The sequence below is a fragment of the Megalopta genalis genome, chromosome 17 (assembly GCF_051020955.1).
Source record: "Megalopta genalis isolate 19385.01 chromosome 17, iyMegGena1_principal, whole genome shotgun sequence".
NCBI lineage: Eukaryota > Metazoa > Arthropoda > Insecta > Hymenoptera > Halictidae > Megalopta > Megalopta genalis.
Genome location: NC_135029.1, coordinates 7,396,721 through 7,408,617, shown reverse-complemented (window position 1 = coordinate 7,408,617; position 11,897 = coordinate 7,396,721). Strand labels below are relative to the sequence as shown.

The 11,897-nt window shown below is 33.2% G+C and overlaps 1 protein-coding gene and 1 long non-coding RNA gene across 2 annotated transcripts; one reads left to right on the top strand and one right to left on the bottom strand.

Moving 5' to 3' along the window:
- Nucleotides 1-275: 275 nt before the first annotated feature.
- Nucleotides 276-2,853, top strand: LOC143260704 (uncharacterized). Its single transcript, XR_013034981.1, has 3 exons — nt 276-317; nt 1,876-2,100; nt 2,322-2,853. It is a non-coding gene; the product is annotated as an uncharacterized LOC143260704 (long non-coding RNA).
- A 1,116-nt stretch (nt 2,854-3,969) lies between these two features.
- On the bottom strand, nt 3,970-9,489 carry LOC117225182 (uncharacterized). The gene is made up of 4 exons (XM_033478514.2): nt 9,040-9,489; nt 5,525-5,779; nt 5,339-5,439; nt 3,970-4,333 (listed from the first exon to the last, which is right to left on the bottom strand). The coding sequence occupies exons 1-4, from the start codon at nt 9,248-9,250 to the stop codon at nt 4,115-4,117; spliced, it is 786 nt and encodes a 261-aa protein (XP_033334405.1). The 5' UTR covers nt 9,251-9,489; the 3' UTR covers nt 3,970-4,114.
- Between the last annotated feature and the right edge of the window lie 2,408 nt (nt 9,490-11,897).

Below are 11,897 nucleotides of genomic sequence, written 5' to 3'. Positions count from 1 at the left end.
TCTCCACCCCACGAGCCTCGCGCGGCGCGCCCCCCCTCCGCCCTCGCCATTTCGCGCGGCGCGCCCCCCATTCCCCTTGCCTTTCGCGCGGCGCGCCCCCCATTCCCCTCGCCTTTGCGCGGCGCGCCCCCCCATGCCCCTTGCGGCGCCCCCCCAGCGCGCGTTTTTCGCGTGAAACCCCCCCCACAACGCCGCATGCGCGGCGACCCCCCCCCCCTCCCCCTCGCTCGGCAACCCCCCCCCCTTCCCCGCGCCTTGTGACACCCCCCCCCCTTAAATCTTGTCATTGCGCGGCTTGAGATGACGTTTGGGAGGAGGTATTAATGATAATACTAATTAGCTGTTAAACTATATAATAATCAAATGTGTGTGCATCATATCAAATACATCAATTATATCCTCTTACAATTTATACAAACACGTATCTAGAATCGGAGATGTAATCAAACTAGGAATTTTCAATTCAAAGTAACCCATTATAACCTAGCAATACAAATTTATTAAGTCAACCGAAAAGTAATCAAAATCTTTCCTTGTCTTTCTTCCAAAAAAAAACATTTATTTATTAAACAAATCATACATTTTAATCAACTAAATACTGTACACCATTTTTCAAACACCTTTTACCACCATACAAGCAGTTCTTGGATTCTTGGATTCTTCGACATATCATATGTCCGGCTATTGGGGACGACGTCCAGACAATCTGGACGCCAACCCTGGTCACGTCCGTGTCATAACTGCTCGCAAAAACTCCACGTGTTTCTTCCTTCCCGATGGAACAACATCTGCCAACATTCAATTTTATCCAAACCAAACAAACTGGACTTGCACCGCTTTCAAAACAAACGCTCCATATTTATTCTTACACAAACTAGCTCCACTGTCTTCTTCCCTACCAGTCTCCCCGATACATCTTTTTCTTTTACTTTTTCTTTTTCTTTTTCTTATTTATGCAAAGTCTTCCCTACTTTCTTCCCATCTTTCAACTTTCAACCATAAATCTTCCTTTGCATCATTCGCTTCGCATCATCCACTTCACACCATCCAATTGTCGAGCATCCACTGCAGAATTCAGAAAACTATAATCATACCATACCTTTCAAATCACATTTATATTCACAAACACTTATCATACGCATACTTATTCTTCTTTAGGAATAGTTCATCAAAACTATCTTCATTTTCACTTCATTCAGCCAATTTTAACAGAAACCTTTTCTCATCACTAATTCTCACCAGTTCCAAAAAAAAATCATCTCACATTCTGATCGCAATTTCACCAATCTGTAATACAAAACAACCTTCACCATTCATCTATTCGATTAAACTCATCTTAATATTAATCATTGCAACATACTTCGCTAATGCATTTCCTAAACTGTCTGCATTTTTATTCATCTAAACTTCTTCTTGATTCGTCCAACGCGAAAATTCCGTAATCTTTACAAAAAAAAGTCTCCGCTATGGCAAGTCTTATAATTATAGAGGCTGGAACCTGAAATTAGCATTCTAGAAATCAACCAATTTACTTTACTGTTTTCTGCTTAACGATACTTTACCCACCGTCCAGCACTCCAGCGACCCCTCTTAATAAATTTATATTCTTATATCTTAATGGTTTACTTTCAATTCATAGTTTTATTACGTCTCTCATCATAGATTTCGGTACAAAAATTAAACAATAATATTTATGTATCGATAGTCTGAAGTCCTTCTGTACTGTCTGTTCGACCTAATATAACAAGTATACCTGTAAATAGGATAACTGTTTAGAATTACGTCTTCTTTTCCAACTTTTTTTAACGTCTTTACTATATTATATCGTTATTATTAATGAATCGCCATAATTAACGGTTTTTGGTTATCCTGCAGTACACGCTGCATGTAGTGCCTCTGTCGAAGAAAAGATGAAGCTCCGTTCCGACATCCGTACAGCGCCAATCGATGCAGTGACAAAAGGCTCAAACTGTTAGCCAAATTATCGGCGCGCGTTTTTCGCGCGAAACCCCCCCCACAACGCCGCATGCGCGGCGATCCGCCCCTCCCCCCCCCCTAAAATCTTGTCATTGGGTGGCTTGGGATGGCCTTTGAGAGGAGGTATTAATGATAATACTAATTAGCTATTAAACTATATAATAATCAAATGCGTGTGTATCATATCAAATACATCAATTATATCCTCTTACAATTTATACAAACACGTATCTAGAATCGGAGATGTAATCAAACTAGGAATTTTCAATTCAAAGTAACCCATTATAACCTAGCAATACAAATTGTCATTGAAAATGTGTGATTCGTTATCTTTTATATTTCAGAATTTATACGAATATGTCACTGAAATTTTCGACCCGGCCCACGGTGCGCCAGACAGAAGCGTGGAAGGTAGGGTCAGATAGAGCCTTCGTTTGTTCCCTTCGTCCAGAGTAACCCTGGAGGACTTCTCGTCACCTCTCAATGTATCTGTCGATTCGCCCTATCTCTTTTCGTCTCTCTTTGTCGCGTAATTCGATTAGTGTTTGTGACCGCTTCAGCCAATCGAACGATGTATCTTCGAGACCATATTGGCTACAAACTTTCCAAGTAAAATCAAATTGTTCGGAAGACAAATTGTCAAACTTTAAAGCTCTCAAGAAAGATTCGGCGCCGTCATCTGGTCCTAAAAAACAATAAGTAACTTGAAAATTGGATTGTAAATCTCTTAAATTTCTCTCAATTTTACGATTGCTTACCAAAGACTTTTTTAGATCGATATTTTTTCAGAATTACTTTGTTTGTTTATTTAAAACATGTTTAGAAACTGCAGATTTAAAGGTTGTTTTTAAATTACAAAATATATTATAAATCCTACCCTGCTAATGTTCCTACAATAAAACCAATTCCATTAGTCTCTAAATCCTTTAATTCTTCGATGAGAAATTTAAAATACTCCGTATTCTAGCAAAAAAGAGTATTTTCTATATAGCTTCTTTTAAATAACTATGAAAAGATCATGTCCCTGTAAGAACCAATTTGGAAGTTATAATTGTTTGAAGACGTCCTTGTCACGCGTCGCTCACGACCGTGCTTGGCCTCGGATATTCCATGAAACGTTACATGCATGATATACAATAAATATGAAATGCATATTTAGAAAGTAAAAAATAGTTTGTATAATTACATTTGAACAATTTATCTTTAAGACGAAAAAAAGTTTTCATTTCAATATCTCTAATGCTTTAAAAGTTGTAACAACTTGTCACTCAACTGCGGAATCGATACGCAGCTGTCTACACTTATAATTAGAAAATTGCTACCTAGATAACGCTTCAATTCCTCGAAATAACGAATTCTCAATAAAGCACTGTATTCGCACTGTATGAACAATGAACTGTATCACTTAAGACAGGCTAGCGTTTTACAAAACTTCGACTTTGGAATTCGTGGCTCATAAAGCCAATGAATAAATACATTGATGCAATGGAAGATGTAACATTTTGTTACTTGTTAATAGAATGAAAGATTTTATAATTATAACATATGAGTTTTATCACTCAATGAATCATTAATATGACGAATATTATAATCAAAATAATATAGATGGCATTAATATATTTTGATTAATATAACGAATAGACTACGTTCAAGTATGTAAATAAATAAGTTAGTCGCATCATTTTAAATATGTTAAGTGGAAAATATAATTTTGTAAGAATGTAATATAAAAATGGAACGAATCCTACCAAAAAAGATGTCGATATATCCATATTGTTCAGGAACAACGATACTTCAAAATAATCTGTGCAAACAGATTTAATAAATCTGCAAATAAATTTAGCTAGAACGCATTGTTCTTTGTCTTGACAGGAATGCGAAAAAAGTGGATCAGAACAAATCAGATATTGAATTCTATTCGTTGTGGCAGTTACACACACACATGGACAGTACAAATAACACTTTGTTGCTATCGAACAAAAACGATAAAAGTTGTTGTGTATACTCTTTAATTTACAATACAAAATATTTCTTGATAAAAATAGTAAAAAGCATTAAAGAAATAACGTCGAACTTACAAAATAAAAATATAAAGAGTTATGTTATAATTACACTAAACTAGCAAGGAAAATGCTACTTATCCAGTAGGAGGATTACATTCATCACATGTAGTGTTCACAGTCATCATGCCAGGATTAATAATCGGTATACCTGTTCCTAGCATGCCAGTTTCCATTCCAACGCCCATTAATTCCCCTCCTAACATTCCCCCACCAATTGCTCCGCCACCATATATACCTCCTATCCCTGTTCCAAATCCTATTCCTCCGACCCCTAATGAACCATATCCGCCACTCTATAATAAACAATGAAAATATTATTATACTAATAAATCTTGAACTGTGTAAATTAATATTGAATTACACGTTTCCACTGCATATCTATGAAGTATATGTAGATATAACAATATACATACATACAACATACATATTTAAAAATTGTTTAAATAAAAATAATATTACTAAATTAGTATATTATACAATAATATAAGGATAAGTTGATTAAACTATATGTCTCAGAGCCCATCGTACACCCTCTAAAACGCAATAACTTCTTCAAAACTGAACTAAATAATTCGAATTCTTTTTATGTGATACAGGGACTAGTCTACTAGGCGATAATTAAAAAACTTGCTTTTAATTTTGTTATTACTTGGAATGGAAAGAAAAAATTAAAAACCTGCGTTTTTTAGCTTTTTTATCTGAACCTATAACGACAATTTAAAAAAGGCCTTTTGTAGATTTCGGTAAGTTATATGCTTCCTGAATATTTGCTTGGAATTGGTTAACCCAGAGTTCACACTGAAGAAAAGTTCAGATTTTCCGATTTAGACCTTTTTCATGTTTTAACTACGAAAATTTCACAAATATTTCGTGCAGAAAACGATTCTATAGGCATCCCCAAATAAAAGGATATATAGTTATACATAATTTTTGTAAGGAAGTTTGAAATATCTTTATAGCAAGCATGACACATTTCGCATAGTTTCGACGAGATTTTTCAACATCTTTTTAATCGAGCATATATAATTTCAAAATCTAAACTTGCGAAAATATTTTACATCCTTAAAATTAAATAATCAAGTTGAATAATCAAGTCAATCAAATCAAGTTCTGCAAGACACATTGCCGTGAGTGTTGCAGTTGGAGCATAAAAAAATGTATCAAATTGAAAATTGATTTTATTTTTTATTGATTTTAAATTATGGAAACGAGTGACACCATTGTATCAAAATTATGAAAAATCGCACGAGAGAGTATTTAACCTGTAAGTAAAATTATGATAAAGTGTTTAAACTTACTGGAATGCAGGGCCATTGAGTCTGATACTGGCATATTGGATATGAAGGCCGACAGTAACATGGGATCCAAGTGATATAATAACATGGACAATGGGATTTAACTATTAAACAAGATATTGAACATAGTATATTTGGCGCGCAACGTGATTAATTTTAATAATATGAGAGAAATAATTTATTACTCACCAGGTGGTGTAGTATTGTGATTGTAGTGGTTATGAATGTGGACATGAGTGGTTAAATTGAGGGTTACTGGTCCAAGACCATCCTTGCTGCCAACTTTCGAACAGTTCCCGTGAATGCATTCTGTTATATATTCGGTTTCAGTGATATTAATTGTACGATGCTTTTGTCTTTTCACGCAATGTTTGCAAATTTCTACACACGTGAACCTTTTTTCCCTTACACAATCCTGTATACACGGCTCCATGCAGCTGTCATCTTAATAAAACATATATATTAACACTATTTTTATCGATCTATCGTATACATACTTATTTTTACTGAATTAATTCTATAGTCATTATAGAAAAATTCTCATTGTAAAGTCAATTGAGGAAAAGTTTATAGGAACAAAAATCTCAGATGGACACGTCATCCTTCTTTTCAGTACTGGTGCAACTAAGATAGTAAATCAAATATTATTGTGCAATCTAATAATTTCAAGAAAGAATAAATACATATTTATCCCATTTTATCCCACGTAAAGTAATGTAGTAAAAACACAATATTTACAACTTAGCGTGAGATAAATGAGCAGGATTGTATCTGAAAATACGGTTTAAGGATTATAGAATCTAATGCTATACATACCCGTCATTAATGTTTTAGGTTTATGTTCAATAGAACATCGAAACTTCCGTACCGCTTCAAACGATATAACTTAAAGAATTAAAGTATGCATGGATTTATACTTGACCGCAAAATAACGCGAGGACCGTTTGGTCTAATGCCACGTGAAACCAACTTATTCGCAATTCGTATCGAAAAAAAATTCTGCTGTTCTGTTTTATTTTACTATCCCCTAATGTTTTTTACAGAATGATATTTAATGCAAAGATATCTAACAAATAATTCTACATGTTTCTATTTGAAAAGTTCTTGCAGCACGAGGCTATTTCAAAAGTAGGTGCAAAATGATAATATTCAAAATTAGCGTCTAATTTTGTTAAAGTAAAAACTCAATACGATTCTAATTTCCTTAGCATTCAATATAATTCTAATTTGACAATGAAGGCGATGGAATAAAATATAAAATTCTGGCTATAATCGAATTGTATTAATTTGCATTTTCAATTAGAATCATGTGTCACGTACTTTTCAAGTAGCGTCGCATAGAGAACGTGTACACATAGGAATGGAAACTTATACAATTACTGTGTTAATATAGACTTCAATAAAATTATCCCCTGAAGTAGCATCGTATGAATAGAAGCCATAGATACATTCGTACTATATTAATCTAAAAAAACGCAAGTTTAATTACCTGGCGTAAAAGATACCACACGCACTAATGCTACAAAAACGTGTGCGCTCGCTCGAAAAACAATGCACACATACTGTTCAACAAATTTTCACTTTTATTAGATTTTCTAATATCCAATGGATGATCCTTGTAGAATGTCACTTTCCTAAACACTAATCAATTTTCGAAAAATTCGAATTTTCGTAAAGACATCCAATTTTTAACAAAAATATGATATTACGTGAAAACTAAAAACGTTAGGAAGATCCAATTCATCTCGAAAGATAGAGGAGAGATTCCTGAACATGTCAATATCGATATTTGTAACATTTTATGCTTCCAAGTACTGTCAATCGGCCGTCAAAGTTTAAAAATATGCCGAGGAACGTACTTTCTACGCAATATATTTGTATATTTCCGTAAATTTCTCGTACCTGACAGGAAAACTGATCACTGCATCTGATTCAATAGACATTTCTCGAGAAGAAACTATCGAGGAAAAGTGTCCAAGCGGTTTTATATTCGTACAGGTCGAATCGAGACATTACTAAGAATCGTATCAATTACTTTTACGGGGAATGCATTAATTACTTTACACGGGGAACGCTTTCGAAAATAGAAAAAACATCACGGGAAAAATACACCACTTCTGCTGTTGAGATTAAAAATAATTAATACGATTTTTAATAATTTCATGATTACTATACAACACTTCATGAAAAAATCCTTCGTTATTGCATGCATTAGACGAGTAACATATCGGGTGGCAATAGCGGTACCAATTATGCGTAGCTACGGTACTGTTACCAAGGGGGCCCTACGGTAGTGGAAATCACTTTTGAAACGGTAGTAAGTACAAGCTATTATAGTACACATGTGTATCTAGAATCCAAAAGTCCTAATACTACAATGAGCCTTTGTTTTCGAAATATTTTGATGAAAAGTTTCGTCCGCATCTAGTAAATGAATTATAGCAGAACTAGTATATTAGCAGAACAAGTTGTTTGATGTTTTAGCTGAACTTCTATTTTCTATATTATAAATTTATGTTTCTGTTTTACAATTAATATTGATGTTATATATGATTAATATTAAATGCAAAAATAAATAAAATATTGTTCCATTTCGAATTTGTGTTGAAAAATTTTTTTTAAGATAGTAACAACAGCGGAGGATTGACTTTCTAGTCAACCGCTCTATCGTCTTACCCACAACTTGTTTTGCTAAAGAATGTCAAATAATTCATTTACTAGGTAAATATCTCGAAAACGAAAGCCCATTGTGAAGAAAAGTATTAAGGTTATTTGATACTAGGTACACAGTGGCCCACAAAAGTGTGCGTGCACCTTTTAAAACGCAATAACTTTTTTGAAACTGAACTAAATGATTTGAATTTTGTTTTAGATGATAAATGGGCTAGTATGCTAGACAATGACCAAAATGTCTTTTTTAAATTTTGCTATTATTTAGGATAATACAAAAAATATAAAATTCTCGTTTTTAACTTTTTTATCTGAGCTTGTAACAAAAATTTAAAAAATGCCTCTCGTAGATCTCGGTAATATATGCATGTTGAAAAAGATTCTTACAGTTTTTGATCAAAATCGTGACAAAACTGCGATTTTTGCCATCTTTAATTTGCTGTAACTCGAGACAACGTCAATCGATTTCGATAAAATTTTCAGCATGCATATAAGTTACCGAGATCTACGAAAGACGTGTTTCAAATTTTTAAAGTTAACTTTTTAACTTCTACGGAATCATTTTCGTAAATATACAAATATATTGTGTAGAAAATAACCTCGACATTTTTTTAAACATTGACGGTCCGTACAGTACTTAGAACCATAAAATATTAAAATGTCAATGTTGACATGTTCGGGAATCTCTCCTCGAGATGAATTGGATCTTCCTAATCTCTCTTAGTTTTCACGTAATATCTTATTTTTGTTGAAAATTTGGACGTCTTTACGAAAATTCGAATTTTTCGAAAACTGAGGAGGTTTCACAATTTCGTTTTCAGATTCGTATTTGAGAAGTGACGCTATACAAAAATCGCCCATTGGATATTACAAAAAATATCATGTCAAACAGTGTAATCATCAGTAGGCTAATTTCAATCGTAATCACTTTGTCCTCGATTGTTCGGATAAAGCGTTCACAATTAATTAAGATCCAGCTATCCAAATGTGAAATATATGTATATGCTAAAAAATGCGTGAATATTATACCAAACCTATTATATGATCATTGTCATGTGGGTGTCTCTTATGTCTTTTCAGGCACTGTATATAGGTCCGATAATCCGAGTGCTTGCAGTCTAAAATGATACTTTCTGCGTCGAACGAAGATTCTTCAGAGGGTACAACTGGATTAGTGTCAACAAAAGTCACGAGAACTACAAAACTGACTAATACCACAGCTACAGATGCCGACCGAGGATCCATCTCTAAACCTTTGACGAAATAATCGTCCAGCGCAACGCGAGCATCCCTTTATACCTATTTTATCTTTCGTTAGATAAATAACTTGTAGAAAAATCGGAAACTTTCAAGTGATGCTAGACGCCATTTAGTTCTGCGATAACAGGGACATTGCACTCAAGGCTAATATTTTAGCGCGCAATGTTTCACCGCTATTCTGCGGCTAGGATAAATTTGCACTACTTATCGGACACCACTCCCTTAGAACGGAACTGAAGACACGGTTACCTATGTCTGGCGTGGCAAAGGTTTCTGACCCTTTTCTAACGCTGGCAAGTGCTAGGAACTAGATACATCAGATAGTAAGAAAAGTTCATCATGTTCAGCGCATGGAAACATTTCAGTCGCGAATTATACAGGGTATCCTATGCAACGGAGGCAAGCTATATCCTTAAACTGCATAGAGATTAGAGATCTCTATTTCACGTGTATCTTATTTCCACGCGTACACGTGTAATTAATTCGACGAAATTTTCAGCATACATATAAGTTACCATGATCTGCAAAAAATACATTTTTAAAAATTTTAAAAAATTTTCGTTACGGGCTCAGATCAAATCATTTTTTAATTTTGTTATTATTCCAATCAATTGTGATTTAAAAAACTTTTGGTATATTCATTTCATAAAAAATTGGTCTAACATCTCAAAAATATTCAAATTTTGAATATTTGAACCAATTTTAACACGTTGCAAGCAAAAAAAAATTTACAAAAAACTGTAACGTATTGTCCTGAGTGTCCAGAGTCACCCCAATTATACATATTTACAAGTACATATTACAAGTTCTGTTGCAGTTAGATCTTGGAAAAAGGATAGACAGTGAGGAGAATATCCTAATTTTGCAACGATTTATTATCGTTTCTTCGAAATTATAATGTGGTTTATTGGTCGTTTTAATAAGATAACGCGGTTGTACCCGCTAGTGAAAAGATCATGACATGGTGTCCGACAAACACAATTAGCGTTATCAAATGTGCGTTCACTAGATCAGAATCAGGTGAAAAATATCTAAGCCATAATTGTGAGGAATGTTAATGCTGGAAGTTGAATCATTTCAGAATTAGAAGGTTCTACATAATCACGGCGAGTAGTGAAATTGGCGAAGGAATTTTTCAAAAACTCACTCATAGCATTATTGGATATATTTTTCATAACAATGTATGTATGCTTATACAATTTATTTATAAGATAAGTATAATACTTTTATATAAATGTATTAAAGTTTTCTGAATAATAATAATAATGATTTATTATAATGCAAATATATTCTATAATAAATCAGTATTTATTACTATGAATCCATCCAATAACAAATAATTTAATAATAAATTATCTACGAATAAGTATATATATATATATATATAAACATTTTAATAAAATGTAATTATATATAGTTCGGGTGGAGTGTTTCATGCAGCTAAGGAGTGTCCAAGATCACCCGTCTATCCTTTTAAAAAAGAGGAATGATTTTAAGAATTAACAAATTATGACAAGCTCATTAAATGTTTTCTAATCAACTGGTAATATTAGTTTAAATTAGAAGTCGAGATCTCTAAATGGATCAGTCTGTTATCCTTTTGTATTTTAAAAAGTTTAATTTTAAATGATTTTTCAACAGCGAATAATTTGATGGAGAAAATACAATTTGCACTAATAATTATAATAGATGTTAGCATTTCTTACAATTCGGGTCACAGTCCCGTATAGTAATCGTTGAAAATAATTTTAATCGTTGCACATACGGTATAATGATGGCGACGAGAATAATAATGATACGTATCTGTGCCCTATTTTTAAGGAGGCACGTATATTTTCTCATGAACATTCAAGAGATTGGCATACATAGTTGTAAACGACAATTTAAAGTTAGAGGTTAAAATCAGTAGAGGCAAATAACTCCACAATAATCCCATCATATTTCAAAACTAAAGTGTCTTATCCTTATCGCGACACAGTAATATCCATATCAACATGCTAATTTCGTCAAAAACATATCCCGTTGCAACTATAAAACATAATTTCACATAAACATCATTGTCAAATATTAGAACTCTTTTTATCATTAAACTTTCTTGATACTCTGTATACTTTTTCAACGCTGATACTTTATTAAACTCGAATTGTTATTTGATCACTAGTGTGTTTAACTGCATTTGAAAAGTTCTTGAGACGTAATTAGAAGAAAATGAAGAAGAATACCTAATTATTCCTAGATAATCATTACTAATTATTCCCTCTAATATTCTGTCAACCGTTTAGGAAATCGATAGTAATTCATTTTTTGTTAAATATCATTTTATTTAGGTGAAGAAAAATGAAATACGAAATACTTGAGTTGTAAAACTGATTCTACTAAGCCTATCTATTTTAATCCGTAAAATACCTTACCGTTAACGATTAGCCTCATTTTGTGTACTACCATTTGATCATCACGAGTATTTCCGTTGTCAATATTAACATCGTGTGCTCTACTTTGACCTTTATTTAACACCTATATTACCGATCTTTCATAAATTTTTACGAAATTCATTTCATAATTATTACAGAAAAAGTTGAAAAGTTAGTTCAGGAAAAATGATTGAACTTAGAAAATAATTTTAGATATTTTC

Coding starts and splice junctions, on each gene's coding strand:
- LOC117225182 (XM_033478514.2), bottom strand. CDS start 9,250: ATGGATCCTCGGTCGGCATCTGTAGCTGTGGTATTAGTCAGTTTTGTA. Junction 5,780..9,039: donor TGACAATGATCATATAATAG/GTTTGGTATAAT, acceptor TGTTTTATTAAG/ATGACAGCTGCATGGAGCCG. Junction 4,334..5,338: donor CTCAATGGCCCTGCATTCCA/GTAAGTTTAAAC, acceptor TGTTTATTATAG/AGTGGCGGATATGGTTCATT.